Source organism: Saimiri boliviensis, chromosome 20, assembly GCF_048565385.1.
Source record: "Saimiri boliviensis isolate mSaiBol1 chromosome 20, mSaiBol1.pri, whole genome shotgun sequence".
Lineage (NCBI taxonomy): Eukaryota > Metazoa > Chordata > Mammalia > Primates > Cebidae > Saimiri > Saimiri boliviensis.
In genome coordinates, this window is record NC_133468.1 from 27,532,170 (window position 1) to 27,559,322 (window position 27,153).

The following is a 27,153-nucleotide window of genomic DNA, read 5'->3' on the forward strand; positions in this document are numbered from 1 at the left end:
TCATCTGGATATGAACTGTAATAGAAAAAAATATTAGAGCATCTTGAAATAATGCAGTAGAAAAATGGCAACAAACCTAAACTACTAGCAATATATAAAAAAGTAAGTTGCTTTTTTTTTTTGAGACGGAGTTTCGCTCTTGTTACCCAGGCTGGAGTGCAATGGCGCGATCTCGGCTCACCGCAACCTCCGCCTCCTGGGTTCAGGCAATTCTCCTGCCTCAGCCTCCTGAGTAGCTGGGATTACAGGTATGCGCCACCATGCCCAGCTAATTTTTTGTATTTTTAGTAGAGACGGGGTTTCACCATGTTGACCAGGATGGTCTCGATCTCTTGACCTCGTGATCCACCTGCCTCGGCCTCCCAAAGTGCTGGGATTACAGGCGTGAGCCACCGCGCCCGGCCGTAAGTTGCTTTATTAAAGGTGTATTCCTGAAGTGATCTAGTCAGGTTGGTGAACTTAGTCACTGTGAAGTACATTCTTTTGTGTTACGGCTGTTACGGCTGCAACAACTGCTTTTTAAGACACAGGCTCTCGCTCTGTCGCCCATGCTGGAGTGCAGTGTTGTCAGTGCGGCTCACTGTAGCCTCCACCTTCCAGGCTCAAGTGATCCTCTCTTTTCCCATGTAGCTGGGACTACAAGTGCACACCACCATGCCCAGCTAATTTTTTTTTTTAAGAGATGGAGTCTCACTGTGTTGCCCAGGCTGATCTTAAACTCGTAGGCTCAGGCCATCCTCCCACCTCAGCCTCCCAAAGTGCTGGGCTTTCAGGTATGAGCTGACATGCCAGGGGTTTTAGTCTCTTTTTTTTTTTTTTTTTTGAGGCAGAGTCTCGCTCTGTTGCCCAGGCTAGAATGCAGTGGCGAGATCTTGGCTCACTGCAACCTTCGCCTCCCAGGTTCCAGTGATTCTCCTGCCTCAGCCTCCTTAGTAGCTGGGATTACAGGCGTGCACCACCACGCCTGGCTAATTTTTTGTAATTTTAGTAGAGACGGGGTTTCACTATGTTGGCCAGGCCCGTCTCAAACTCCTAACCTCAGGTGATCCACCCACTTCAGCCTTCCAAAGTACTGGGATTACAGACGTGAGCCATTGTGCTTGGCCCCCGTCTATTAGTCTTAAGTAATGACAAAAACGTGTTCACTTCAGAGTGCTGGGTGGTTCATCTTTACCTTTTGCAGAGCCACCTCTCCTACTTTTGATTACTGATTCTTGTAAATGTGAGAGTTACAGATCTGTTTCTTCCAGAATGCTCAGTGTTTAGCATATGATTTCAGTGGTGTTACAGACCAACAAGGCCCAGCCAGCTATCCACGGACACTGCAGTCAGCCCTGACACTTAGTTTTCGTTCTGCCTCTGCTGCTGCCCGTGTCCCCACAGTAGATGTGACTTGCTATTCAAAGTCTCCTGCTGCCTTACATCAGGTGTGCCGTGCGTCATATCTCACTATATCAACCAAAGTTCACATCTGTACAGTAGGTTGGCTGAGGGTGTTTTGGTTGGTTGATTGGTTGGTTTTAGCAGCAGCCATACAGAGAACTTTTCTTTTAAACACCATTTTTGGAATGGAATTTATATGTCATAAAATTCACTTCTTTAAAGTCTGCAATTCAGTGTGTTTCGTCTGTTTACTAAGTTGTGCAGCCTTATCATAACCTAATTTTAAGACATTTTTATCATCCCCAAAAGAAACCCTGCGTCCGTTAGCAGCCTCACCCTGTGTCCCCGCCCTCCAGCACTGTGCACTCATGAACCTCCTTTCTGCCTCTTTAGATTTGCTGTGCTGGGCCTTTCAGATAAACAGAATCCTGTGTGGCTGGCTGCTTTCCCGTCGCATTGTTCATGGTTCATCCGTGTTGTAGCACGCATCAACACCATTCCTTCAGATTGCTGAATAATATTACGTTGTGTGGATGTACCCTGCTTTCTTTATTCATTTGTCAGCTGATGGACATAGGGGTGGTGGTCTTTTTTTGGCTGCTGTGAATAGTGCTTCTGTGAACATTAGTTACAAGTTTTTGTGTGGAAATACATTTTCCTTTCCACGTAAAAAATTGTAACTAATGTTCATAACTGTAGGAGTGCAATTGCTGGGTGGACATCTTTGTTTTGCCTGCTTGTGAGAACAGCTGTGAGATAAAGCCCTAAAGTCAGACATGGTGAATCAGCAGATAACCACATTATAAAATGGATAGACGTTGCCAAGTTGCCCTTAAAATTTTACTGGTTTATGTTCCTGTTAATAGAGTGAGCATGCCTGCCTCCCCTCACCCCACCAGTGCTGTGCATTACCCAACATTTTTATGTTTATGAGTCTGAGATTTTAAAAAATATGTCCATTTACCTTCATTATTTATAAATCTTTTTTTTTTTTTTTTTTTTTTTAAAGACAGAGTCTTGCTCTGTCACCCAGACTGAAGTACAGTGGCACAGTCTCGATCTTGACTCACTGCAACCTCTGCCTCCCAGGTTCGGACGATTCTCCTGCCTAAGCCTCCAGAGTAGCTGAGACTACAGGCACGTGTCACCACGCCCAGCTAAGTTTTGTTATTTTTAGTAGAGTTGGGGTTTCGCCATATTGGCCAGGCTGGTCTTGAACTCCTGACCTCAAGCAACCCACCTGCCTCAACCTTCCAAAGTTCTGGAATTATAGGCATGAGCCACAGCGGCCAGCTAATTATTTACAATTTTTTTTCTTTTCGAAAACAGAGTCTTGTTCTGTCACCCAAGCTGAAGCACAGTGGTGCGATCTCAGCTCGCTACAACCCTGCAACCTCCACCTCCCAAGTTCAACTGATTCTCCTGCCTCAACCTCCCTAGTAGCTGGGACTAGAGGCTTGTGCCACCACACCTGGCCAATTTGTTATGTTTTTTCTTAGTAGAGATGGGGTTTCCCCTTGTTCCCCAGGTTGGTCTCGAACTCCTGACCTCAAGTGATCCACCCATTTTAGGCTCCTAAAGTGCTGGGATTATAGGCGTGATGCACGCCTCCCGCCCTTATTTACATTTCTGAAATCAACTCAAGCTGAGCGCTTTCTTTTTCCTCATGCAGTCGTGCTGCTGCTGCTGTTTTTTTTTTTTTTTAACTGCCTGTTTCTGTTCTTTGCCTGTTTTTCTGTTGGGTTATGTATCTCCTAATGACTTGAAGCAAATTAGCCACTTATTTCTTAGCGGTTGCAAATATTTTTTTCTGGACTGTCATTTGCCTTTTGACCTTCTTTATGATTCTGAAGTCTTGAATTTTTTTTTATTTTTATTTTTATTTTTTTGGTTTTTTGTTTGTTTTTTGAGATGGAGTTTTGCTCTTTTTGCCCAGGCTGGAGTGCAATGGAGCATTCTTGGCTCACTGCAACCTCTGCTTCCTGTGTTCAAGCGATTTCCCTACCTCAGCCTCCCAGGTAGCTGGGATTATAGGCATGTGTCACCAATCCCAGACTGTTGGGATTATAGGTGTGAGCACCCGGCCGAAGTATTGAATTTCTATATATCCAAGTGCATCAGTCTTTTTTTCTTTGCTAAGGCTTCTAAATACGAGAAAGGATTTTCCCTACTTTCAGCAGGTATGTAAAACATTTCCCAAGCTTGTCGTCTAATACTTTGGGGTTATGTTTTACCGGAAATGCTTGGAGTGTATTCAATGTAAGGAATCTCTCACTTGGCATTCAGAGGCTGGGACGGATGCTTGCCTGTGTCCTTACTTAGGTAAGGGACTTACTCTGCAGCATTTAGGGTAAATGTCAGGATGAGCTTCTCTTCTAAACTTCAATAAAGAAAAAATAGTTGAAGCAAAAGGGGAGAAAGTTAGGTTTGTTGGATTGGGTGGTGGTATATGGAGGTTCACTTTACTTTTTTATGAATATTTACAGTTTTTTAAAGAGCTTTTCTGCTTTCATCCTCCCATCCCCATTTAAAACATTCTGAAAGCTCTGCTTTTCTAGATGATAGTTGGTAGGAGAGATAAACAGACATCCTGACCCATTAGTTCTTTACCTTCTCTGCACCTGCACTTAAGCAACTGAAGACCTCATTTTTCTTTTTCTAACATTTTATTAAAGGAAATTTTCAAACTGAAAAGTTGAAAGTATTTTACAGCTAACACCTGTGTATCTACCATTTAGATTCTTCCCTTAACATTTCACTATACTTGTCCTAACACACATACACACACACAAACACTTACACACACACTCCATTTATCTATTGTTTATTTATTTATTTATTTATTTATTTATTTATTTATTTATTGAGATAGCATCTTGCTCTGTCACCCAGGCTGCCAGACTGGAGTGCAGTGGTGCAATCATAGCTCGCTACAGCCTCAGCCTCCGGGACTGAAGCAATCCTCCTACCTCTGCCTCCAGAGTTGCTGGGAGTACAGGAGTGTACCCACATGCCCAGCTAATTTATTAGTTTTTTTTGTAGGCACAGGATCTTGCTGTGTTGCCCAGGCTAGTCTCAAACTCCTGAGCTCAAGTGATCCTCCCACCTCAACCTCCCTGAGTGCTGAGATTACAGACAAACTGCCACACTCGGCTTTATTTTATGTGTATGCATTTCTGAATAGATGGTAGGCATCAGTTAAACACTAAGTAGAGTTCAATGTTTGTTTTTTCTTGTAAGGTAAAATTTACTTACAGTGGAATGCACATATCTTGAGTGAGCACTATGTGAGTTTTAACAATTGCCTGCATCTCTGAACTGAAAGGTTTACCATCCCTCCAGAAAGTTCTCTCATACATCCTTTCAGTCACAGCTCCCTTCTGCACCACATTGCCCAAGAGGCAGCATGTACAATTTTTTTTTTTTTTTTTTGGAGACGGAACCTCACTCTGTTGCCAGCTGGAGTATAGTGGTGTGATCTCAGCTCACTGTATCATCTGCCTCCTGGGTTCAAGCGATTCTTCTGCCTAAGCCTCCTGGGTAGCTGGAACTACAGGCACGTGCCACCACACCTGGCTAATTTTTTATATTTTTAGTAGAGGTGGGGTTTCACCATGTTAGCTAGGATAGTCTCGATCTCCTGACCTCATGATGTACCTGCCTTGGCCTCCCAAAGTGCTGGGATTATAGGCGTGAGCCACTGCGCCCAGCCTATAGATTAGTTTTGTATCTTTTAGAACTTCATATGAACAGACCATATACTCTTTTGATGATGTTTCTTTCACCCTGTATGTTTTTTAGATTTATCCACATCTTGTGTCTCATTTGCCCAGTTATGTGAATATATGACAGTTGTTGATCTATTCTCTTACTGATAGATATCTGGGCTCTTTCTAGTTTAGCTAGTATGAACAAAGCTTACTGTCCAGTGGTGTGATCTCATCTCACTGCAACCTCTGCCTCTTGGGTTCAAGAGATTTTCCTGCCTCAGCCTCCCAAGTAGCTGGGAATATAGGCACACACTGCCGTGCCTGGCTACTTTTTTTTTTTTTTTTCCAGTAGACATGAGGTTTCACCATTTTGGCCAGGCTGGTCTCAAACTGCTGACCTCAGGTGATCCGGCCGCCTCAGCCTCCCAAAGTGCTGGGATTCCAGGTGTGAGCCCCTGCACCCGGCCCGTAGCATAACTCCTGCAGATAGTCTGAGTTTTTTTCCGACTTCCTCACTGTCTTTCACGTTTCAGCCATTCTTTGTGCACATCTACTTCAAAATATGTCAAGGTCTCCAGATCAGCTTCTCGTTCCCAGACTCGGGGATGTGTCTCGTTTCCTCCTCCCCTGTAGCACTGGACACAGTTGCTTTCCTGCCGGTCTTCAGATACCCTCTTCTGTTGGGTTCCGTCTCATACACAGTCCTGGCTTCTCTCTTCCTCAATCTCCTTTGCTGACCTTGGACAGTTTCATTGCCACACAGGGCCCTGGGCCCACATCTCTTTGGCCTCCTTTCCGTGATGCACCTTCCTGTTTACCACTGTATACTTGCAGTGATCTCTCCTGGTAGGATATGGCTGTTTGTGTTGAATGAGTGAAATAAATAAGTTTCACCAAGCAAAGCAGTTAAGAATCTATTCTTTGAAAAAAACATAAAAATACAATTGTTTCTCTTTGGGAGGCCAAGGTGGGTGGATCACGAGGTCAAGAGATCGAGACCATCCTGGCCAACATGGTGAAACCCCGTCTCTACTAAAAATACAAAAATTAGCTGGGCGTGGTGGCGTGTGCCTGGAGTCCCAGCTACTCGGGAGGCTGAGGCAGGAGAATTGCTTGAACCTGGGAGGCAGAGGTTGCACTGAGCCGAGATTATGCCACTGCACTCTAGCTTGGTGCGTGGCGACAGAGTGAGACTCTGTCTCAAAAAAAAAAAAAAAAATAGATTCTCCTTATTCACAGAGTCTGTAAATCTCTGGGACCCTGGCTTAGCGGAATCATAAAGCATTACCCCCCAAGGGAAAGATGGGAGGTCGCCTCTGGTCACAGCATTTTCTTCAGCCAGTAGACAACCCCAGAGCCCAAATACAATTTAAAAAAAAAAAATTTAAGATCAACCTTAAAAAAAAAAAAAAAGAGCCGAGCGCGGTGGCTCACGCCTATAATCCAAGCACTTTGGGAGGCCGAGGCGGGTGGATCACGAGGTCACGAGATCAAGACCATCCTGGTCAACATGGTAAAACCCCGTCTCTACTAAAAATACAAAAACTAGCTGGGCATGGTGGCACGTGCCTGTAATCCCAGCTACTCAGGAGGCTGAGGCAGGAGAATTGCCTGAACCCAGGAGGCAGAGGTTGCGGTGAGCCGAGATCGTGCCATTGCACTCCAGCCTGGGTAACAAGAGTGAAACTCCGTCTCAAAAAAAAAAAAAAGACCTGGTTTTCTGTGTGCTCCCCTGCCTCAAGGCATGCTGATACAGTGCAGATTGCTGGGTCACTAACAGTTAACTCACAGCTCGCATGGAACTCTCGTCAGTAGAACTCTTGCATGCATGTTTTCTCCGCAGGGCACATCACAGGCTGCTTGTGCTTAGGGACACCCGATGACACTCCACACTGTGCCAGGGCCAACAGTGAAATCACCAAAAAGCACAAAATTACAAAAAGCAGGCACTCAGTAGATCATGAAAAGGACAGTTGTTTTCAGTATGAGAATTGACACGAGAAGACAGGGCGTCGCCCTGTGTGACCTCAACCAGGAACATGTGAATCATGTGACAAATCTTGGGGCGGTGGCTCCTGCCTGTCATCCCAGCACTTTGGGAGGCTAAGGTGGGCAGATCACCTGAGGTCGGGAGTTTGAGACCACCCTGACCAACATGGCAAAACCCTGTCTCTACTAAAAATACAAAAATTAGCCAGGCATGGTGGCATGCACCTGTAGCCCCAGCTGCTTGGGAGGCTGAGGCAGGAGAATCGATTGAACCCAGGAGGCGGAGGTTGCAGTGAGCTGAGATCATACCACTGCACTCCAGCCTGCACAATAAGAGCGAAACTCCATCTCAAAAAAAAGGAAAAAAAAAATCCCACTTTGCATGTGTCCACGGAAGGCTGTAAAAGCACCATGAGTGTTGATGTGGGGTCACAAATAAATCTTACCAAGCAGGCAAGTACACAGAACAGAGCCTGTGAGTGATGAAGAGACCTATTTGGAAGTAAGTTCTTTTTTTGTAGAGATGGGATCTCACTATGTTGCCCAGGCTGGTCTCATATTCCTGGCCTCAAGCAATCCTCCCACCTTGGCCTCCCAGAATGCTGGGATTATAGGTGTGAGCCACCGCATCTGGCCCAACCCTCTTTCTCGCCCACTGTCTAGCAAGCAGAGTTCTGTCATGACTTGGAATCCATGTCGATTTCCTGAAGGAAAGAGGGGACTGATCAGAAAACATGAGGGTCTGATCTTTAGGGAAATTATATTTTACTGCAAATAATTGACATATTCCGGGTTATGCACCATCTCTTCTGAATTGGGTTGGCCTCGTGTCTTGAGTGCTGCTGCATGCCAGGTGCTAGAAGTGCATCGTTGATAGACATGGACTCCTGCCTCCACACAGGAGCGTGATCACCACCTACCCCCACGCACTGGCATGACAGATCCTGGAAGGCGGTGGGTGGCCCCTAGTCTGCTATGCTGCTGGGCAGAGGAGCTGCAGACGGAACCTGTCCTCCCTTCGCGCGTGCGCTTCCCTCCCCCGCAATTTGTGCAGACGCTTGCTTTTGTTCTTTTTGAGTAAAGATCACTTGCTGTTGTCAGAAAGAAGGTTTATAGCAACCGTCTAGTAAAGGCAACTGAGAAGAAACTGCCACTGAAAAGAGCTTAGAATGATGCACTTGAGTTGACTGCTGTTCCATGCAAAGTGGCGTCGTGCTGCGTTGATGTGTGAGCCAGCGAGGGGCTGCGTGTGCCGCGGTGGTCCTGAGAGAGGACCAGGCCGTGTTGTTGCTGCAGCTTTCCCATGTTTTGTTTAGATACACGGGTACTTAGAACTGTGCAGCTGGCCACAGTATTCAGTCACATGCCGAGCATGTCGTCAGGAGCTACAGGCCACACTATGTAGCCTAGGGGCCTAGTAGGTCTACCATCTAGCTTTGTGTATGCACAACAGGATTGCCTACCGGACATTTCGTAGACTGTGTGGCAGTTTTTTGTGACACATGAGTGCAATAGCAACATCTTTTTAAAAAACAAGTATGTGTCATGCCACTTTGGACGTGTGTGATTTTATGCGAGCACGTAGGCTAGCACTCAGCACATGAGTCTGTGGCACCCAGAGGAAGCGATGGCAGTTTCCTAGGAGTTTGTGTCTTAATGAAGGGGGCCCTAGACTTTACTCTTTCACTTTACCTAGTAGTTTGTTTGGTTTCTAAACTCACTTGTTTTTAGGTCACACCATTCAAGTCCAGCAACAGAACTGATTGAAAGGAACCTTTGTCTTTCATGTGAACGCTCATGTAGGGCTGTCCTTACCCACAGTGGAAACGCTCCCCAGGCTCCAGCGAATCAGGACCCTCAGACCCCCTGGGCTGCCCTCGACCCCCTGTGACCACACCTTCTGCAGGCACCCCCCAGCGCTGTGCTCTGCCTGTTGCCCAGGCATGTGTTTATTTCCCAGCACAGATTCTGCCTGTGGCCGTGGCCATGTGTAGATGTTCACGCACGTACTTCCCTTTGTGATTTCAGCCGACACAGAAGATGTATGCATTGTAGAGAGATTGTTCTCTAGCAGCTTAGTGGCTATCGTGAGCCTTAAAGCACCAAGGAAGCTAAAGGTGTGCCACTTTAAGAAGGGAACTGAGATCTGCAACTACAGCTACTCCAACACGATTCTGGCTGTGAAGCTCAACAGGCAGGTGAGCGCCCAGCTGGGTGTGGGCGTGTCTGCTGCTCCCTCTAGCCTCTGGGACAAGCCTACCCCACCGTCAAGTCCCTCCGCCATTGCTTGACTGCCTGGCCCCACGTTACTGGTCACAGATCCTTGCCACCAGCAACCGGCTCTTGTTTTCTCATCCCACCAGCTTTGCTCAGCCTGTTGATTCATGACGAATGCCCGGGCCTCTGCCACACTGTTCCATACAGGCATCCCTGGCCCTATCCAGAGAGTGGACAGCAGAGTCACTTTCACTTATTGCCTGGTTTTGCTGTTACTTTAAATTTTTAGACTTTTTTTTCCTTTTGTAAATTGTTAATTTAACTTGGAATTCAAGATAAAGGATCTATTTTCTGTATCTCCTCCTAAACTAATAAGAAGGTCTGGCTTGGAGGAACGATGCAGTGGGTGGCACATGCCTGTGTTTTGTGGGGCTGCCTCCCAGCCTGTGCTCGAGCCCAGTGTAATGGCATCACCCGGAAGACCCCTCGCAGGCTATTTCTGACCACATTCCCTGCAGGGAAAGCTGATGAAGCAGCTGCCTCCAGAGTGTGCATTGTGACAGCCAACAGCTGCACTCTGAGATGCAGTGACTAGATGCAGTAATCACAGTAGAGACCCTCTTACCTCACACAGTTGAGACTGGGAATTGGTCTGTTAATTGGCAAAGTTGGTTAGAATGGGAAAGTATACGACATAATACCTTCAGCATTTTTTAAAAAATGTTTTTTTTGAGACAGAGTCTCACTTTTTGTCATTTAGGCTGGAGTGCAGTGGCGCAATCTCAGCTCACTGCAACCTTCCACCTCCCAGGTTCAAGCCATTCTTCTGCCTCAGCCTTCTGAGTAGCTGGGATTATAGGTGCCCATCACCACACTCGGCTGATTTTTTTTATTTTTAGTAGAGACAGGATTTCACCATGTTGGCCAGGCTGGTCTCAGTCTCCTGACCTTGTGATCTACCCACCTCAGCCTCCCAAAGTGCTGGGATTATAGGCATGAGCCACTGCGCCCAGCCTGAGCATGTAAAAATTTTAAAGCATACAAACTGTGTTCATATCCACCTGATATAGAGCCGGGTGCATGGCCTATCATCTCTCTTGCATAAATCATCACATCAGTGCATCATCTTCAAGTCTACATTTATTTTCTTACGAATGGAGCAGGAACTTGCAAACTAATCTGAGTGCAGAATAAATGTTAGACCTTTTAAAAGCCCCAGGCTCTTATTTTCACTTTACCTGCGCCACAGTCAGCAGCAGTTTTAAAAAGCAAATCTTCTCAGGAGGCTGAGGCAGGAGAATTGCCTGAACCCAGGAGGCAGAGGTTGCGGTGAGCCGAGATCGAGCCATTGCCCAACACTGAACTAAATGGCGTGGTTAGAATTCCCAGTACAGCTGGGTATCAAGGGAGAGGTGCACCCGCCCTGGCTCCCCCTTGATTGTTGGTGGAAAGCAGCTGTATCCTCAGTGCTTCGAACATTGGTCTGCATGGTGTTCTAGAAGGAACTAAGATTGTGAGGCCAACATGGGGGTGGATCACCTGAGGTTGAGTTCAAGACCAGCCTGACCAACATGGTGAGACCCCATCTGTACTAATACAAAAATTAGCCAGGCGTGGTGGCAGGCACCTGTAATCCCAGCTACTCAGGAGGCTGAGGCAGGAGAATTGCTTGAACCTGTGAGGCAGAGGTTGCAGTGAGCCACGATCGTACCACTGCATTCCAGCCTGGGTGACACAGCAAGACACTAACTCCAAAAAAAAATAAAAATAGAAGGAACTGAGAGCATCATAGTCCAAGAGTCAGTCCAGTGAAGATTAGGGCGTATGTTGCACCGGCTGTTGCTTCACATTTGATTTCATTTCTCTCCTAGAGGCTGATAGTATGCCTGGAAGAGTCCCTGTACATCCACAACATTCGAGACATGAAGGTACTGCACACGATCAGGGAGACGCCTCCAAACCCTGCAGGTGAGCTCACTTGTGAGGAGAGAATCCTGTTTTTCTGATTTTGCCTTTGAAAGATAGCTATAGGTGAGAGAGATTTTTTTCTCTTTATAGGTTCTGCAGGTGAGACAGATTTTAAAAGTATTGATCCCAAACCAGGCTGCCTTCCTACCGATGCTGGTCGTGTGACCACATAAACTCATTGGTTTGATCAGCTTCCAAGTTTGAGGTTACTGATCAGTTCAAACCAAAGGCCTTTAATCTCTTTACAATACTGGTATCACCTAAGGTGGGGATTTGGGGTCATAGAACCTTTTTTTAACGCAGCAAATGAGATCGTATCCAACTTATTATTATTTGTTCCTAATGCTTTGTTAAATAAATGCTGAATTATATCTGACATCTGAGAAGGAGCTCTCAGGTGTGAGTTTGCATCTCGTCCTCCGGGTGTTATTTGCAGGCCTGTGTGCGCTGTCAATCAACAATGACAACTGCTACTTGGCGTACCCAGGGAGCGCAACCATCGGAGAGGTGCAGGTCTTCGATACCATTAATTTGGTGAGATGCCTTTCCTACTCGAATAGCTCTTTCAAGTGTAGCTTTTTCCTGGGGAGGAGCGCTGTGGCATCTCGACATCCTGACTTTCTTGGCTCAGCAATACAACTGCTGTACTTTTTTTTTTTTTTTGAGACAGGGTCTCACTTTGTTGCCTAGGCTGGAGTGCAGTAGTGCAGTCCCAGCTCACTGCAGCCTTAACCTCCTGGGCTCAAGTGATCCTCCTGCCTCAGCCTCCCAAGTAGCTACAGTCATGCACCACCACACCCAGCTAATTTTTTACTTTGGTAGAGATGGAGTCTTGCTGTGTTGTCCAGGCTGGCCTCAAACTCCTAGCCTCAAGCCATCCTCCCATCTCAGCCTCCCGAAGTGCTGGGATTATAGGCGAGTGCCCCCACGCCTGGCCCTGCTACTCCTCTCACTGGCAGAGCAGGTCTGGCTCATTCTGCTTCTGGATCTGCTGCAGCATTCACACCAGTGCTGAGCTCCTCGCCATAGGAATGTTTTAAGGAACGTAGAAAACCTTAGGGGTAAACTGCTTTGTTTTTTCTAAAGTTGGAGCAGAGTTTGCTTGGATTCCCAGCCCCAGTAAGTCAGTGGGTTTGGCATTTGTATAGATGGTGTTTTAGGAACAGTTAACTGGCATTTTTAGACTGCATGCCAAGTGCCAGCCCTGAGGTGTGGGCTGTCACTGCCCAGCGGTCACATTTTATTGGTCTCCCTTTTTCAGAGAGCTGCAAACATGATTCCAGCTCATGACAGTCCTTTAGCAGCGTTGGCTTTTGATGCTAGTGGAACTAAGCTTGCTACAGCTTCGGAGAAGGTGAGTCTGTTTTTCCCTGGAGAAGCCTTAGTATGAAGGCTTCCACAGACTTTCCAGTTCTGTTCACATAGCCAATTCAGAAGCAAGTGCTATATGACCAGCTCCGGGAGAAGCAGAGAGAGCCTCCCGCTTCTCAGACCGTAGCCATGTGCTGCCTGAGAGTGAGAGGAGCTTGCGCCGTGCCCCTGTGAACAAGAGAGCTGGTACACGTTTGTAGTAGAAAACACAGAAATGTCCAAAGGAGACGGAAACGCTGTGTATAACTGCGCCACTCGCCCTGTGTGTTTCTAAATGATGAAACTAACATGTTATGGGAAAGAACCCAGACAACAATGAAATGTAAAAAAGCCAAGACAGAATTCTCTCTAGCCAATCTGAATACATTTCTGAGTATTTCCTTTCATTTTCTCTTTATTCAACAGAATGGAGATCCCATTATGGTATAATTTATCCTTTTTCACTCTGCATGACGACATTTTTCTAAGCTAAAAACACTTGTAATGGCTGTGCAGCATTCAGTTGTGATTTATGTCAACATCACCCTTTTGGGACACTATGTTTCAAACGTGTTGATGCCATAGATAGTTGTGTATTTAAGTCATGTATCAGTCTTTTATATGTATTTTTAACTATTAATTTAAGAGATTCAAGTAAGAAGAATGTCTGGCTTTAAAGGACATGGCCTCTAAATGTCCCCATGTACCTGTGACCAAGTGGCGAGGCTCCCTCAGCCTCCAGGACACTGAAGCGTCCTTGTTCTCTTCCTAATTTGAACTGTTGCCTCTTTTTTCTTTTCGGTTCCTCTCTTCTTGAAAGTTCCGTCTTCCCTTCTTCTGTCTTGAGGTCGCGTCTGCTCTCCCGCCTCCGTCATCTCCTCTGGATACCAGTCTTGCTCTTCATTACCCACAGATGACTGTTGCTTTGATTTGGATTTGATTTTGCTTCTCATTGAAATCCTCAAATAGCCTCCCCTTTCAAGTCATCTCTCCCCTCAAACTACCTAGCAGATGAGATACAATAAAAAGCTGGCCTACTTCCTTAGCTTTTCTGCCTGGGTCTTTGTTCTTGAATCTCACACCTGAGTTCTGTAATAATGATGTCACCGTTTATGGGTCACTTCTGTGTCATGCATTATCCTGGATCTTTTATCTTCATTACCTTCTTTGTTTCCCCTCAGCAAGGTAAACATTTTCGCATTTCATAGCAAGGGCTCAGAGAGGTTAAGCAGTGTGTCTGGGCTGCCCAGCCAGGCAGCAACAGAGGGGTCAGACGCCAAGCCTGACTTTGATTCTAATTGTGCTAGACCAGGCGTCCCCAAACTACGGCCCATGGGCCGCATCCACCCCCTGAGGCCATTTATCCGGCCCCCCGCCGCACTTCAGGAAGGGGCACCTCTTTCATTGGCGGTCAGTGAGAGGAGCACAGTATGTGGCGGCCCTCCAACGGTCTGAGGGACAGTGAACTGGCCCCCTGTGTAAAAAGTTTGGGGACACCTGTGCTAGACTGTCCCAGCATCACCTTGCCCTTTTCATTTCCCTTTGAAATGGCCCTGAAATTCTGTTACTCCTTGACTAATCAAAATCTCACCGTTATATTTTTCAGTAGTTCTTACAAAGGCCCAAAGGTACTTGATGGAATTTTAAGGCCCATAAAATTAGAATAATATTTTTTGGACTATAAAGAGCAAATGTGATTGCTTTTACATGAATCCTCCTAGTCTCTGGAACGAGAGCATCAAGACCTTCCCAGCCCTGCTCTGTCCCAGGTGCCGAGGCCCCACTGAGGCCTGTGATCTAACCCTGCTTTCAAGAATCTTGCGGTCATGTGACAACAAAACAACTGTTTTTTTTTTCTTTTTTTCTTTTTTCTTTTTTTTGTTTTTGTGATGGAGTCTCACTCTGTTGCCAAGCTGGAATGCAGTGGCACGATCCCAGCTCACTGCAACCTCCACCTCCCAGGTTCAAGCAATTCTCCTGCCTCAGCTTCCTGAGTAGCTGGGACTCCAGGCACACGCCACCACACCCAGCTAATTTTTGTATTTTTCAGTAGAGACGGGGTTTCACCATGTTGGCTAGGATGGTCTTAATCTCTTGACCCTGTGATCTGCCCACCTCAGCCTCCCCAAATGCGGGGATTGCAGGTGAGAGCCACCACGCCCAGCCAACAAAACAACTCTTAATTAATTAGTATTGCACAGTAGATAAGCCACCAAAAAATTATCTCCATCTAAAAGTTGAGGCTACAGAGGATAAAACCTTTGCTTTGGTTATTTTTTCTTATTCCCTCATTTCAAGTTTTAATCAAAGCTTGTCTGTAAGATTAGTTTATTCCTGCATCTTCTCAATTGTTTCTTCCTTATATTTGCCCTTTTCCCTTCCTACTTGGCGAGATTTGGCTTTCTGTTCAAGGATCTTTTTGCGGTCTTTGTCCAGTTTTAGCCTAGTGATAACCACCTTGCTGGGGTGAATGCCTACATGGACAGTTGTGCCATTAGGCTTTTCCCGCTGCACCCGTTGAGTATAGATTACATATTTCTTCCTGTAAACCTGGACTACTTTGCCAATCTGCTGACTTTTATAGTGTCCTCGTACAACCTGAACTTGATCATCCTTTCGGATGGGCATGGATCGCACGTTGTACTTCTGTCTCAGCTCTTTGGAAAGAGGGTAGGACACAATCTTCCTGCGAATGTGGGAAGGTGCATTGAAATGCCTTTTGCGATTCTTGCTTCGGTCGGAAGTCACAAAGGGATTGAACTTCATTTTGGCAGCTCCCGCTTGCTTAGGTGATTGCTTTGGTTATTTTTATATGTGGATGCAGAAAATATTTGACCCCCTAATTCTCAAGTGTTACAAATTCAGTTTGTGCTCCTTCATCCAGAAAGAACCAGCTATCCTCAAGTGCCAATTTTTTTCCTTTTTTTTTTTAAACAGGGTCTTGCTTGCTCTGTCACCCAGGCTGGAGTACAGTGGCACAATCTCTGCTCACTGCAGCCTCTACCTCCCAGGCTCAAGTGATCCTTCCACCTCAGCCTCCCAGGTAGCTGGGACTACAAGTGCCTACCACCACGCCTGGCTAATTTTTCTATTTTTAGTAGAGATGGGGTTTCACCATGTTGGCCAGGCTGGTCTTAAACTCCTGAGTTCGTGATCCACCCACCTCAGCCTCCCAAAGTACTGGGATTACAGGTGTGAGCCACCACACCCGACCACATTTTACTATCTATAAGCACAGCAGATAGTGCAGTGGCATGATCACAGCTCACTGCTGCCTCCTCTCCTGGGACAACAGGAGTACACCATCAACCTCGACTAATTTTTTGTTTTTTGGAGAGATGGAGTCTCGCTATGTTGCCCAGGGTGGTCTTGAACTCCTGGGCTCTAGTGTTTCTCCCAGCTTGGCCTCCCCAAGTGCTAGGATTACAGACATGAGTTATTGCATTTGGCCTAATTTTTTTTTTTTTTTTTTTTTTTTTTTTTTTTTTGACAGAGTTTCACTCTGTAGCCCAAGCTGGAGCGCATTGGCGTGATCTTGGCTCACTGCAACCTTCACCTCTAGGGCTCAAGCAGTTCTCATGCCTCAGCCTCCCAAGTAGCTGGGACTACAGGCATGTGCCACCACGCCCAGCTTTTTTTTTTTTTGTATTTTGTTAGAGACAAGGTTTCACTATGTTGCCCAGGGCGGTCTCAAACTCCTAAGCTCAGGAGATTTGCCTGCCTCGGCCTCCCATCGGCCTAGATATGCTTAACAGTTTTTATATTTAACAGTTTGAACCTTCTAAAATTTGCAGAGGATGAATGTTGAATGATTCTTCCTGCCCTGCAAATTTGAAATGCTACCCATTTGATGGCCTGTCTTTCTATCAGTCTCTTTTTGTGCTAATTTAATACCATTAAAATTATCACCTAATAGTATTCTTTTAATATTCAAGCATTGAAAGTCCTGCTCATGATTTTCTTGGCTCTTCTCTTATTTATTCCCCCAGATATTCACATCTGTCTCATCATCCACAGATCTGATATTACCTTAGTTGGGAAAGCTGGCATCTTCAAGAACTTCCCATTAATACAGGGACATGCTGAGCTCCCATGTATTCCTAGTTCTTTGTCTTAGATTTTCTTCATGTGCGTCTTACCTTTTCATGAGTTGGGATTTACTCTCACTAGATACTTGAGCTTTGCAGCTAATCGGTTCTCTTGGTCAGTAACTGAATTGAAAGCAGCAAGAAAGGACCTCAGTGGGGTCCAAAACCTTATCAGACCACAGGGACTTGCCAGTGTGCCACACACAAGTCCAGGCTTTTATTTTGTAATAGTTTAAACGTCAAATGACTCAGAACACTAGAACGATGATATGCCACTTTTGCCCTCAAGGCTGTTAGTATTGAGAGTCAGTACTCAGTTAAAATAGATTTAAAGAGAAGATTGAACAGTAAGACCACAATAGAACAGGGGAGTGTTTTCCTATCCTCATGGCAAAAAGTGTGGAGGTGATACTCATGGGGGGCCCTGGAGGACCCCAGACTCCCTGGTGGCCCAGCATAGAGCCGTCCTGGAGATAGCCGTGTGGTGCATTTGCAGTCTGCTGTGAAAGATCGGAAAAACCTGTTTTAACTAAAATTCTTTGTTCTTTTCTCTTTCTCTTCCACAGGGGACCGTGATTAGGGTATTTTCCATTCCAGAGGGACAAAAACTCTTTGAGTTTCGGAGAGGAGTGAAGAGGTAAAGTATATGAACACCCAGAATGGATTCTGGAGGTTGTGTTTGGATTTCAGTTTTATGTTATCTGTGAACAGACACCCCAGGAGAATTCTACACGAGCATTTCTAGCCCATCTGGGTCACCAGTTGAGGTCTGGGATGTGATCTTGTCACAGGTTCAAGAGCACTTTGAGAAAAGCAAACTGGGTTATTTGTCTGCAGTCCCAGCAGCTAGTGTGAGTTGTGAGGAGCTCACAGAACCAGGCAGGCCCTCCAGTGCCCTGTAGCTCCCATGGGTAGCACGCCCCTCCTTTAAAGGCTACTCTCTGAGAACCTGTTCCCAGCTCTACAGTTCTGCTTTCACCCTCAGCAAATGGTGTTGGCCCCTTCTTTGAACAAACCCAGATGCCTCAGCCTGGCGTTCCCTTGCCTTCCTCCATCCAGGCTGCAGAGTCTCCCTCATCTGTTCTTAGGACACCCGCTGTGGCTCCTGCTTCCGAGGCAGGACTGTCCCTCCCTCATCGGACAGCAGAGCAGGGGATGCCTCAGATTGGACCCCTAGGGGCCACTTGCCACGACGTGGCCTTGGTCGGCAGGACCTGACCCCAAGTCTCTGGCTCCTCATTTCAGATCAGTACCTCCCTCCCTCAGGGTGGCCACTGAAAGAGGAGGGGCTGTCTTTCAGGTACCCTTCTGCCGTCTGGTTCCCCGTTCCTCATGGGATCCCCATAGGTGCAACAGGTGGGCCTCAGTGTCCCCAAACGTCACCATTCCTCCAGCTCCTACCTCCTCATGTCCCTTGGTCTTCCTCACAGCATACCTTTCTGGATTTTTCCTGTGTTGCTGCTTCTGCTCAGTTCCCCTCCTGTGCCTGTTTCTGCCTGGAGCCACTCCTCACCCAGCCCCCTGCCCCACCCCCATGGGCTATATGTGCCAGTCCCGGGGCTGGATGCGTAGCCCAGCTTCCTGAGGTTCCTCCTCCCTGCTGGGTGCTGGGCACCTCAAGCCACCAGGCCAGTGTGCCCCCAGCAACCCCTCATCCCTCACCCTCCCCATCTGGGTAAATAGTGCTACCCATCTGCACCCTGGTAGCCAAGCCAGAGGGGCTCGGCCCTGTGTCCTTCTGCTGGAACGGTGCATCCAGGGAGCTTCCTGCTGTGGGCTGGCCCTGCGCCACATCCGCCACCCCACCTGACCCAGGCTTTGGCTGCTTTCTGCTGTTCCCTGGATTCCCTTCAGGCCGGTCTTCAGACTCTCCCAGGCTGTTCTTTGAAAATGTAAATGTAATCCAATCACACCCCACCTAACATCTTCTACCACCCTGCTGTCCCCTGCAGGGTTGACCCCACACTCCCTGCTTTGCTTCACCAGGCCTTCCGCCCAGTCTGATTCCATTCCACTTTCCCTGTCCCGGCTCCAGCTGTGCCAACCTTCAGCTCTTCGGAAGAGCTGATGTCTTTTGTCCACTAGGGTCTTGTGTGGGCTGGCGGATTTAGTGGCCTGGCCAGCTTCCATAAGCCTGGGAGTCCAAGTCGGGTGTCACCCTGGAGGAGGCTTTTTTTTTTATCCTCGGGTTAAATCCCTTTCTCTGCGCTTCTCTATTGCCTTCCATGTGTATTTTTCTCACATTCTTTTACCTGTAGCAGATGGAATATTTGGGTGACTGCCCAAGGGGTTAACCTTCCCTTTGCCTAGACAGAGCCAATTCATCAAGACAGAGGAATTGCAGTAGAGAAACTAATTCACTCAGAGCCGGCTATGTGGGAGACTGGGGTTTTATTATTACTCAGATCAGTGTCTCTGAGCATTTGGGGAGCAGAGTTTCTAAGGATAACTTGGGTGGGGGGAAGCCAGTGAGCCAGGAGTGCTGATGGGTCAGAGATGAAATCACAGAGAGTTGGAGCTGTCTCCTTGCACTCTTCAGTTCCTGGGTGGGGGCCACAAGATCAGATGAGCCAGTTGATTGGTCTGGGTGGGGCCAGCAGATCCTCAAGTGCAGGGTCTGCAAAATATCGTAAGCAAAGTTTCTCCCAAAGTTAATTCAACCTGTGCCCAGGAAGGAACAAGGACAGCGTGGAGATGAGTAGCAAGATGCAGTCGGTTAAGTTAGATCTCAGTCATGATTTTGTGAAGTCAGTTTCATTTGCACCTCCCTGACCCCACCTCCATCATTGAACGCTGTGTTAAGGCGAGAACCATTCCTAATTTCTACCCATACCTAATTCATGCATGCGGTAAATACTGACTCCAAGAAAATCCCTTACTATTATGGACAGGGTTAGCCCTTGGTTAACTGTCTTGCAGTTCTACGGTTATGAAGAAATTCACATGAATTTAGTGGCTTTGGGATGCTGATTGGTTTTTAAGATACACTTGAGCCACTTTGTATGTTCAAAGTTTTGCTCTGTTTTTTGTTTGTTTGTTTGTTTGTTTGTTTGTTTTTTGAGACTGAGTCTTGCTCTGTTGCCCAACCTGGATTGCAGTGGCAAGATACCAGCTCACTGCAACCTCTGCCTCCCGGGTTCAAGCAGTTCTCCTGCATCAGCCTCCTGAGTAGCTGGGATTACAGGCTCACACCACCACACCTGGCTAATTTTTTGTATTTTTAATAGAGACAAAGTTTCCCCATGTTGGCCAGGATGGTCTAAATCTCTTGACCTCATGATCCATCCACCTTGGCCTCCCAAAGTGTTGGGATTATAGGCGTGAGTCACTGCGCCTGGTCCTTTACTCTTTCTTAAACCTTACGTAGGTTGCCAATTTACCCTCTGGCATGGAAAGAATTGCTGTAACTTAAATTACAGAGTTTTCTTTTACTCACCTTAGGACTAGAAATCCAGCCTAGTTGGGCCAAAAGTAGTTTAGTGAAATCCTGATTCCTTTTGTCACCTGGAAGGTTGCAGCTGTGTTAACCAGTTGTGCTTTAGTATTTCCTTTCGAACATTTTCCTCTCTCAAGGAAAATGTTTGAGAAGGTGGCCGGAGGGGAATAAAACTACCAGCAGGCCCAAGTGTGCCTGTGACAGGAACTCTTCTCTGCCACTTGAGTTGAGCCCCTGGGGCAGCTGCTGGCTTCTGTGGCCCGCCCCGACCTGCACATCTCCCCAGGTGCGTGAGCATCTGCTCCCTGGCCTTCAGCATGGACGGCATGTTCCTCTCCGCCTCCAGCAACACAGAGACCGTGCACATCTTCAAACTCGAGACTGTGAAAGAAAAGTGAGTTGCAAACATTCCTTCCCTTAAAAACAATGCAGAACGCTTTGTCGCCACTTGCTGATGTGATGAGATGGAAGCAAGGATCTGTCCCACCCTCTGATACTATTGGCCCGTGAGGACCCTGGAGCCGGCCATAGAACCAGCACTGCCACATCTGGGCTTGGCAGTGAGGAGGGCGGGCCCCATGGGGCTTGGCAGTGAGGAGGGCGGGCTGCAGCAGGCAGGTTCTCCCACCGGCAGCACACAGGACAGGCAGAGGCCTCGCGTGGGGCAGGAAGGGTCCAGGTGGACATCCTCTTTTTGCTTTTGTCTGTGAGGGGAGTATGAGGAGGATGGCCTCTCCTCACACTCCCCTCACAGACAGAAAGCATCTGTGATCAGACTGCCCTCAAGGGTGAATGCCGTGTCTCTTCCCTGCCCATGGGTAAGCAGACACATGGGTGATTTCCATAAGTATTTACTATTGCAATGAATTTACTAAGGCATGTGCCTATAGTCCCAGCTACTTGGGAGGCTGAGGCAGGAGAATCGCTTGAACCCAGGAGGCAGAGGTTGCAGTGAGCTGAGACGGTGCCACTGCACTCCAGCCTGGGCAACAGAGCGAGACTTCATCTCAAAAAAAAAAAAAAAAAAAAGGGTCTTACTCTGTTACCCAGGCTGCAGTGCAGTGGTATAGTCATTACTCACTGTGCCTCAACCTCCTGGACTCAAATGATCCTCCTGCCTTAGCCTCCTGAGTACTTGGGACTACAGGCATGTGCCACCACACCTGGCTAATTTTTAAAATTTTTGTAGAGATGGAATCTCACTCTGTTGCCCAGGCTGATCTGGAACTCCTGGGCTCAAGTGATCTGCCCGTGAGCCACTGTGCCCAGCCTGTCTTTAAAAAGTTTAAAAAGAACATCCCACTCAGATCAGTATTATAATATCATACTTAAGATAGTTAAAAATAATAAATTTTGTTATGTATGTTTCATCACAATTTTAAAAACAAATGGGACATGCCCTGCCCTTCCCCCCGTAAAATGATAAATAACCACATAAGTAGGCTATGGGAAAATACAAATTTTGGGTCTATACTCAAGGTTTTTGGAGACTTCTGTTACAGAGATCTAGCAGGGGTCATCAGGCCCCATCACACCCTTCCAAAGGGGACGTGTAGTCACCTGCTGTGTCTTGCCCATGGCCACACAAGGGCCACAGCTCCCCCTGCCCTGGAGCCTGAGCACCCCCTCCTCCGATGCCTCTCAGAGGAAGCTCCATGACACCCTCGGGCTCCGAGTATCTGCATGTAACCAACCAACCAACCCTTTTTAGTTTTCCTGTGAAGAATGGAGACTTTGGCTCTTGGCTCCAGAGCTGTATGTCTATGTGAGTAGTGGGTGGCTGTCCCCCCAGGGAGGGTGCAGCTTCATGTGTCTGGTGGCCTTTCCTTCCAGACCCCCAGAGGAGCCCACCACCTGGACTGGGTACTTTGGGAAAGTGCTCATGGCCTCCACCAGCTACCTGCCTTCCCAAGTGACAGAAATGTTCAACCAGGGCCGAGCCTTCGCCACGGTCCGCCTCCCATTCTGCGGCCACAAAAATATCTGCTCGCTAGCCACGTGAGTAGAGCCAGTGTCTCCGTCCCCTGCCCTGAGCTCCTGAGGCTGAGGGTCCCAGTCCTGGTGGCTTGTGATCCTTTCTATGTTTCTCCTGAAGAAAAGCAGCTCCTTAGAGCTGGGGCTCCATCTAGAGTTGTTGGGGGTGGGAGGCGCCCTGGCAGGTGCTAGGCTTGCCGCTCTGTGCGGGGTTTATTTTTTCTTTATTTGTTTTTTGTTAGAGAATTCCTAAGTCTCATGCGGGGTTCATTTCTACACGGTCCCCTGTTCTGTTTCTGTCGACAGTCTGCAGTATTAATAAAAGACGTTAAGTCAGACCTCGTGGGTGTACCATAGTTAACCGCACTTTCTGAGTCTTCAGGCCTCCGTCCAGCTCTAGGGTCCAGCTTCAGAATGCACACGGGGCCTGTGAAAGTGCCTGGGATCATGTAAGGCGTGTGTCTCTAACATCATTTTCTAGTTCTGTTATCCGACTAGTGTCATCGAAAAGTTCTCTGGCAATGACTACCCATAATATTCACAGAAGCCACAAAACCGGTTTTGTCCTGCTCTCTCCTCCTGTGGGCTTCAGGGCTCAGCACACGGAGTGCAGTCTTGGCGCTGTGGGCCGAGTCGATGGTGCACTAAATGCCCAGAGCTGCCCTAGTGCTCGTTTTGCTGGGGTCTCCTCCCTTACGTTGCCAAGAGTGAGGCTGCCCGTGTAATAAGCCCCTTCTTGTGAAGGTTGGCTAGAACATGGCTGCTCTTGATTCTCCCTAGAATTCAGAAGATCCCACGGTTGCTGGTGGGCGCCTCCGACGGGTATCTGTACATGTACAACCTGGACCCCCAGGAGGGCGGCGAGTGTGCCCTGATGAAGCAGCACCGGTGAGTCTGCTCCCGGCCCCACTGCGCTGAGCTGCTCCACGCTGGCAGGTGGCCTTCGGGGCACCTGGCATATATTTGTTTATTTCCTTGAAAACCAGTGACATAGAGGGGCAGAATCCAGCGTGGCAGCCCATGCCATGCCGGTCAGGAGCTTTGCTTTCCCAGATGAAATCGATGCAGCTCCAGGGCTCCCTCAGGGACTGGGCACAGAGGCGACGCAGGGGTGGCAGGAGCTGCATTTGTTCTTAGCTGGGGAGAGGCACAGGGAGGCCAGGCCCTCTTCCAAAGGGTGAAGCTTCGCATTTGGGAAGGAAGGCACAGCGTGGCAGCCCCCAACAGTTCACTGCACATGGTTGAAAGCCCTTTGTCTCACTGTGGGGGACGCATTTGCTCTTGGAAAACAGGGAGTTAACATTTGCTCATTAGGAAGTAATGCATTTTCATTCTGTCCTACACGTTTTTTATGATGAAAAGTTCTAAGAATGCTATAATTATTTATTTTAGAGACAGGGTCTCACACTCGCCCACGCCGGAGTGCCATGGTGCAATCACAGCTCACTGTAGCCTTGAGCTCCTGGGTTCAAGGGATCCTCAGCCTCCCTGGTAGCTGGGACCACAGGCACACAACATATCCAGCTAATTATTTTTTTGTAGAGATGGGGTCTTTTTTTAACAGTAAATCCTAGTTACTATGTTTCTCCATCGTAAAAGTGAAATATTGTCTCATTAGGTATAACTCCCTCTTTAGACTTTCCGTGTAAAACTCATCATGTAAAAATGTGTGCAGATATACAAAGAGATTAAAGTTGCTGCAGCGTGGCGGATGCCTGGTGTCCTGTGTGGTGAGTGGCGCATCGGCTCTGTTGCCGGCATGTGCTGCCCGAGAGGCCACCCTGAGTGGAGACGCTGAGCTGTGTCACTTTCTCTCCCCTCCAGGCTGGATGGCAGTCTGGAGACGGCCAATGAGATCTTGGACTCTGCCTCTCATGACTGCCCCTTAGTCACTCAGACATACGGCGCCGCTGCAGCAAAAGGTACTTACGTGCCTTCATCCCCAACGAGACTTGGTAAGGGGTGTGACACAAACCTGGAAGGTAATTAATGCCACAGCCGCCCCGGGGTACTCCCTCCTGTTGGCCCCAGAGCGGCGCCACTGGCCCGTCACTGGGAAAGGGAGGAATGGTTTGGAGAATGCAGGCCAGTGTTCATAAATGGGTGTTCCCAAGACCTCTCAAGGCTGAATTCAGTTTCCTTTTTTTTTTTCCTTTTGAGACAGTCTTGTTTTGGCGCCAGGCTGGAGTACAGTGGCACAATCTTATCTCACTTCAACCTCCGCCTCCCAGATTCAAGCAATTCTCCTGCCTCAGCCTCCCAAGTAGCTGGGACTACAGGCACACACCAGCACGCCTGGCTAATTTTTGTGTTTTTTTAATAGAGCGAGGGTTTCACGATGTTGGTCGGGATGATCTCAATCTCTTGACCTTGTGATCCGGCCGCCTCAGTCTCCCAAAGTGCTGGGATTATAGGCGTGAGCCACTGCACCTGGCTTTTTATTTATTTATTTATTTTTTTAAGTAGAGATAGGGTCTCCCATGTTGCCCAGGCTGGTTTCAAACTCCTCCTGGGCTCAAGTGACTCTCCCGCCACAGCTTTCCTAAGTGCTGGGATTATAGGCATGAGCCACTGCACCGGGCCCATTTTTCTCCATTTTTGAAGACAAAGTGGTCGTCCTGGCTCAGGTGACTCTGGGGGCACGTGACCTGCGCCCAGACGGGCCACCTCTCAGCCATGGGGAAAACACTGCCCAGGGTTTGGCCTCGGTCTTTCCCTCCCACCTTTTTTGTCCTTCAGCAAATCTGCATCAAGTACCGCCTTTGTGCTGGGCCTGTGAGGTGCAGAGGCTGGAGAGGAATGAGGCCAGTGGGCTCCCCTCCGGTGGCAGCACTGAGACCCATGCACAAGATCCTCCAGCCACAGCCTCTGCTGCATGCGAGCCACCGTCTTAAAAAAGCCAACTCGACCTCCAATGGGGAGCCTATGGTTTGCACCCACGCGGGGCTGTGCCTGCTCACGTCACTCCCATGCATGAACTGGCGCTTCCAGTTCATGAAGCCAGGAGTCTCTTAGCATCGTTGTTTCCTAGCGTTATTTTTGAGCTCAGTATACCCAGCTTGAGAGTTTGTGTCCTGTCCATTAGGAATTCTCTGTTGATCATGCAGGTGTCATTTTGACATTTAAGAATGTCAGAGAACAAATGACTTCATCTCAGGCTGCCTAAGGCTGCAAAGATTTCATTAGAAAAACAATCAGAATTCAGAATGTCTTCATACAGGCTGCAGTTTATAAACATACACCAGCGTTTCTGAACACAGTCCTCAGTTTGTGTCATGGGGTCTGTTGTGTGTCCCCAGCCTTTGAAGGCTGACTTCATCATCTCTTTGTAGCCTATGCAGATGACCTGGGTGCCGTGGGCGGCACCTGCCTGGAGGATGAGGCCAGCGCCCTGCGCCTTGATGAAGACAGCGAGCAGCCCCCCATGATTCTTCGGACTGACTGAATTTGACCTATGACCTCTGACCCAGGGAGCAGAGAACACTGGCTTCACAGAGGACTTTGTGCATTGCTGCTATTAACTTTGACCTGAGTCGGGGGAGAGGATGGCAGAGACTTCATTTAAAAAAAAAAAAAAAAAAAAGATTATAGCGGTAGTCTAACTCCATAACGCTGAGGAAATACATCGTTTTCACTTCAGTGGCTTTTAATCCTGCGTATGAATTTTAGCTTTTTGTTTGTTTTCTCTTTTGCCAAAATTAACTGTTTGGTGAAGCCCGCAAAACCTCCTCGCTTTGCATGCGTGAATGTGCCAAGCCAGCGTAGGAGAGCTAGAAGCCACTTTCCAGCCACCTGCTGTTGGGTTTTTCATATCTGTACGTATGCTGAGTACATCAGGAAGCCATGGCCATGCACACTGGGTCTGCTTGTCAAGGCTGGTTCTGCAGTGACAGGTCCAAGGCTGCCCACTGGGTGTGCTGGGCGGACTTCGGCCTGGGACATGAGTCCTCTCTCCCTAGGGCCCCACCTGGACCATTTTCCCTCCATTTTATTTTGTTAATTAAATTCTTTCCAGATTGGATCATCCTGGGATTTTTTCCATGGTGGACTTCTGTTTCTGATCTTGTTTTCCATGTGGATATCGGAGAAGAGCGAGGTTCTTTCTGATACTAAAAACCTTTCTGTCGGGCAGCAAATGAACTTGAAAGATTGCCTGGACTCCCTGGAGCAAAGGAAAGCGATTTCGTTTGTATAATTAAATAATCTGTTCTTCTACTTTACCCTTCCTGTTGAAAAACTGTGTGGTTTTTTTTTTTTTTTTTTTTTTTTTTTAAAGGAAAGTTTGTAGCTACTCCTGTGCCCAGGAGAGCACAGAATTAGAGTGTGATGGCCGTCCGAGCTGCCCTCTCGCTGGGCCCCGCGTCCGCCAGGGCTGCCCTCTCGCTGGGCCCCGCGTCCGCCAGGGCTGCCTACCTGTGTGAGAGGCTGTAGTGGGAGGCAGCCGCAGAGAGAGAGGGCGGCTGGGCCACGTCCTTTGCAGGGTGGCATGTGCCTTTTCTGTTTTAACCTTAGAAAGTTTCCTCAGCAAACTGATGAGAGATTGTGGTTACAAGTTTCAGTATTCACCTCGCTTCCCTTTTCGTTTTTACAGAACTAAAACAACCTCAAATACCTCAGACTCTGCATTCCAAACCAAGACATCTAGCAGCGAAAGAGTTGAGGGCATTTAAGTGGAATTAATGGCATGAGAGATGGCTTTAGCATCTTTGGAGTGGTGTAAGTTACGGAAAGAAGGGAAAAAGCAAAAACTGGCTTTGCCCTGCCTTTGCAGGCTCGGGTTTTTGAACCGAGGAAGGCTGAGATACCTCTTTCCAGACGGTTGCGTCATGGTCACACTGGGCGAAGAGCTTAAGGGGAGTTGTCGCCTCAGCTGGGCAGCTGCAGGGAAATGTCCTGGTATTCCTGGGTTGGCTTTACGGCAAACTTCTAAATGCAGGGGATGCTGGGGCTATTCCTGACTACACAGGTTTCTTCACAGCCGCTGGTGTGAGGGGCACACGGCGTTTGCATTAGGCAGAGGTGCCAAGTGGGAGATTGA

At 47.8% G+C, this 27,153-nt stretch overlaps 2 protein-coding genes across 6 annotated transcripts in view; one reads left to right on the forward strand and one right to left on the reverse strand.

The window, feature by feature from the left end:
* The window catches only part of WIPI2 (WD repeat domain, phosphoinositide interacting 2), a 42,993-nt gene extending 16,658 nt beyond the window's left edge, over positions 1-26,335 (forward strand). For 2 of the 5 annotated variants that reach the window (XM_039460438.2, XM_039460440.2), the window contains 10 exons: positions 9,111-9,280; positions 11,171-11,267; positions 11,704-11,801; positions 12,529-12,621; positions 17,272-17,342; positions 20,428-20,535; positions 21,975-22,139; positions 22,896-23,003; positions 23,940-24,070; positions 25,448-26,335. In XM_039460438.2, coding sequence (XP_039316372.1) covers positions 9,111-9,280; positions 11,171-11,267; positions 11,704-11,801; positions 12,529-12,621; positions 17,272-17,342; positions 20,428-20,535; positions 21,975-22,139; positions 22,896-23,003; positions 23,940-24,070; positions 25,448-25,560 — 1,154 coding nt within the window. In that variant the 3' untranslated portion in view covers positions 25,561-26,335. The remainder of the gene's footprint in view (positions 1-9,110; positions 9,281-11,170; positions 11,268-11,703; positions 11,802-12,528; positions 12,622-17,271; positions 17,343-20,427; positions 20,536-21,974; positions 22,140-22,895; positions 23,004-23,939; positions 24,071-25,447) is intronic. The other 3 variants (XM_039460439.2, XM_039460441.2, XM_074390536.1) reach the window with 2 other exon arrangements.
* LOC120360371 (large ribosomal subunit protein uL24-like) lies at positions 14,946-15,394 on the reverse strand. The gene has a single exon (XM_039460445.2). It carries the CDS (start codon positions 15,381-15,383, stop codon positions 14,946-14,948), a length of 438 nt encoding a protein of 145 aa, XP_039316379.1. The 5' UTR covers positions 15,384-15,394.
* Positions 26,336-27,153: the final 818 nt, after the last annotated feature.

Excerpts from the sequence above, each read along its gene's own strand:
- LOC120360371 (XM_039460445.2), bottom strand. The coding sequence starts at position 15,383 with ATGAAGTTCAATCCCTTTGTGACTTCCGACCGAAGCAAGAATCGCAAA.